The sequence below is a fragment of the Echinops telfairi genome, unplaced genomic scaffold, assembly GCF_000313985.2.
Source record: "Echinops telfairi isolate 266 unplaced genomic scaffold, ASM31398v2 ScPeMD7_6;HRSCAF=24_0, whole genome shotgun sequence".
NCBI lineage: Eukaryota > Metazoa > Chordata > Mammalia > Afrosoricida > Tenrecidae > Echinops > Echinops telfairi.
The window spans coordinates 5,812,793-5,816,391 of record NW_022103902.1 but is presented as its reverse complement, the minus strand read 5'-3'; the positions used below and the strand labels follow the sequence as shown (position 1 = coordinate 5,816,391).

At 42.0% G+C, this 3,599-nt stretch overlaps 1 protein-coding gene across 2 annotated transcripts in view; it reads left to right on the top strand.

Moving 5' to 3' along the window:
• Positions 1-118: 118 nt before the first annotated feature.
• CBLB (Cbl proto-oncogene B) overlaps positions 119-3,599 on the top strand; it is a 248,643-nt gene continuing 245,162 nt past the window's right edge. For both annotated transcript variants that reach the window (XM_045286202.1, XM_004706383.4), the window contains exons 1-2: positions 119-163; positions 802-983. In XM_045286202.1, coding sequence (XP_045142137.1) covers positions 816-983 — 168 coding nt within the window. In that variant the 5' untranslated portion in view covers positions 119-163; positions 802-815. The remainder of the gene's footprint in view (positions 164-801; positions 984-3,599) is intronic.

Here is a 3,599-nt window from a genome sequence, read left to right as displayed (position 1 = left end):
CGGAGCGTGCCGGGGCGGCGAGGGCCACTTGGCCCGCCTGCCGCCTCCCTCCGCTCGCCGGGGCCCCGGGTGGCCCGGGAAGGGGCTTGGGCAGGGAGGGGGCCCGCGCGTCCCGAAACAAAGCTCAGGACTTCTCCTCCTCCTGCTGCTCCTCCCGGCTCGGGTGAGAAGCCAGCGACGCGAACTGAGCTTTTGGGTGCCCCCCCCCCCCCGACACTCTCCGTCCATTTAAAATGGTATTCGGTGTGCCGGCGAATTTGCAGCTGAACTTGGAGGTAGCCACGCTTCGCGTCCGGACTGCTCGTGTGGGTCCCCGACCTGGCGATGTTAGCGGGGGGAAAGGCCACTCGCGCGCCTTTGTGGACAGCAGAGGTGCCCCCCTGGTCTACTCGCTATGCGTGTTGAACTTGGCGAAGGCTGCCCGAGGCTCCCGGGATATTGACTCAGGGCTGCCCCGGTGGTTCTGAAGATTTTGAATTGTGATGCAGAGAGGGAACGGGAGAACATGGTGTTCTCAGCTAGTTTGAGGAACTCTTGTTTTACTTGCTTTTTTGTTTGTTTGTTTGTTTCTAAGTTGAATATTAAGGAAGCCTTTACGACTTTATATACATCGTTCTGTAAGCCAATTTGAGTTCCGTGCCCTTTAGCCTACTGCGTTTCAATGCACACACTCCTTGAAAAGTTGAATGTGGGACCTTGAGTTTTGTCGGTGGAGGACGGGATGGGTAGGAGTCTGTTCAGTGTTCTGTTGGATCAATATTTTCATGACTACTTTTTTTTTTCTTCTCAAATGTTTCGAAGAACTCGGATTCCAGATGGCAAATTCTATGAATGGCAGAAATCCTGGTGGTCGAGGAGGAAACCCCCGGAAAGGTCGGATTTTGGGTATTATCGATGCTATTCAGGATGCAGTTGGACCCCCTAAGCAAGCAGCCGCAGACCGGAGGACTGTGGAGAAAACTTGGAAACTCATGGACAAAGTGGTGAGTTGTGTCTGACTCTGCCTGTAACAAAGTCCCAGTCATCTTAGATGTGGTTTTCCTGATTTATTTATATTCTTAATGTCAAATAATTCTTAGGGCTACAGTCTTTTGGTTTTTGTGTGTGACTTTGTCTTACTCACTCTCTATGTTTTGAAAAGTTAAATTCAGAGCAAAGACTTACATATTTTTTAACCTTTTGTCTTACTCCTCAAGGTTCAAAGTTCCTCTCTATGACTCAGATATGCAAAGCTTTTACCGTTGGCTGCTTTCCGTTGGTTAAGGTTTTAGAATAATTTGGAAGTGTTTGCTCTGTCTTAGGTGAAGTTGCATTGCCGTTAGATGATAACAAAAAGAGTGCAAACAAGTCATGTAAGGCAGGCTCCAATGGGACTCTCATGACAACCACATGTGCACTGCTAAGAATAGTTACTTGGGAAAAAATCTGATTAGCTCTAAGAGAGGAAACAGCATTTGAGAGAAATAGTTTCCATTTTGATGTTTTGAGAATTCATCTTCATTAAGAAACTTTCTTATTGTTGTCGTCAATGGTAGAGTTACAGTTTCTTTCATCTACTATTCCATTTTGAAACAGGAAACCTTTTTCGCATGTTGCTGATTGTGAAAGGAAAATTTATGTTGTGGGTGGTGGGACTGAGACTATCAGAAACCTCTGTGGTTTCTGCATGTTGCTTTCTGACGAACTTAACATTTCACAATAAACAATTAGGCTAGATGTCAATTTCTAGGGAACTCCAGTTAAATAGGCAACCTGAACACCTTGCAGGGATCTACTCCTGAAAGGTAGTTGTCAGTGTTCTGCCTTACTAGGTAGGCTTATGCAATAAATATGATTACAGTGGGGATGTTGTGTTGCCCAAGGATTAACTCTTGCTTCTGAAGCAGGAGCACTGTCCCTCACATATTCATAAGTGGTCACAGCACCTCTCGACTTTACGTCAGAGCATTTTAGGGCTGATTGCAAATTCATTTGAGGCTTTTCATATATTTATCACCACAGAAATAGAGGGTACCTCAGCCCCTCTCCCTATCTCATTGGTAGAGATGTGTTACACCCTTCACGAGGTCCAGTGGTGGCACTCATCATTGCTTGGTCTTGCTACTGTGTGCAAATAACTGGCCACAAAAACAACACAACAACAACAACAACAAACACCCCCCACAGTCCATAGGATTAGCAATACAAGAAGGTGACATAATTTATTTTCATAAAATGGTCTAGAAAGTGAAGGAGGATAGAGGAACAGGGAGACTGCATTCTATGGTGTATGGTGGTAAATCCGGTAATAGAATGTATTTGCCAGATAAATATCCTTAGTTTTGAGCTACAGTGTGACCTATTTAAGCTTCTGCCAATTTATTCCAATTGTGATATTAAAGTGCCCCAGACAGAATGATGTCATGGTGTCAGAACATTGCTACTTTTTAGTTGGGGTCAGGTTTTGATTTTAGCATTGGATATTTAAGAATGAGAAGTATTCCGCTTGCTAACTAAATGCATTTGGCAGACACATACTAAGTCTTTTTGTTTTCCTAAGGACTATGCAATTGAAAGTCATCCTTTTTGCCTAAATTACAAGTTGGGGGTAAGAGAAGGAATTCAAAAGTTTTTCTATGCTTGTCTGTTATATTAATTAGTGGGCACAAATGGATTGGATTCTATTTCCTTCTCCGTATCCCCTCTTTGAGTAGTTAACACTTACTCATTTGTTAGTAAGGGTTAGAACATCAAATCAAAAATATTTATATAAGGAAGTGGTGAGCTATATTAACTATAAAGTCATCATTTTTGAAACTTTAAAAAGTAGATGGTGTGGATAATTTTGGTCTGTGACTGATTGTTAACCTAAATCATATCTACTATTAGTGAGTAGACCATGAGTTATGCCAACAAGTTGGTTATTTGGTAGCTAAACATCTGCTGTTGCTTATTTTATTAACCTTGCTTTGGGGTTTGGGTTCAGCCTCCCTGCTTAAGAAACTGAGAAGAAATAATCTATTATCTAAAGTGGATAGGTGGGATGTGAGTGTGGGTGGCATTGGCAAAGGTGCATTGCTGTGGTTTTCCTATTTTTCTTCATTATGAGTATTTGTCAGAGATGAAAATTGTGCTCAGGTGTGAATATATTTGGCGGGAAATCCCATACATTACTATGAAGGAAGTTTGTTCATTTCTACCCTATCCCACAGTAATAACATGGCCTTGGTAGTTTCTAATTGGCAGTATATTTCATTTGATAATGTAATGCAGAAGTGTTCCCATGTGTGTTTATCTTCTCTCATTTGTCACTGGTGAAGGAAGTGGCTTATAACATCAGCATGGTCCTGCTGATTATATCAGGAGCTTTATTAATAGTCCAGAAGTTAATCCCTTGACACATTACCTAACTGTTTTGTACAATAACTACCATGGCATGAATTAAGCTTGTGAATAGTAGAAAATGATACATTTCAAGTCCAACTTGGACGACTTTGTTATTTGGTTAGTATTGTTTCTGTATTGAGCATTTTCACCGGGCAGATAATATAATAAGACGTTAGCTTATTTTTTACACAAATAATGCGCACATTATATGATTTTGAAAACCACATACCCCC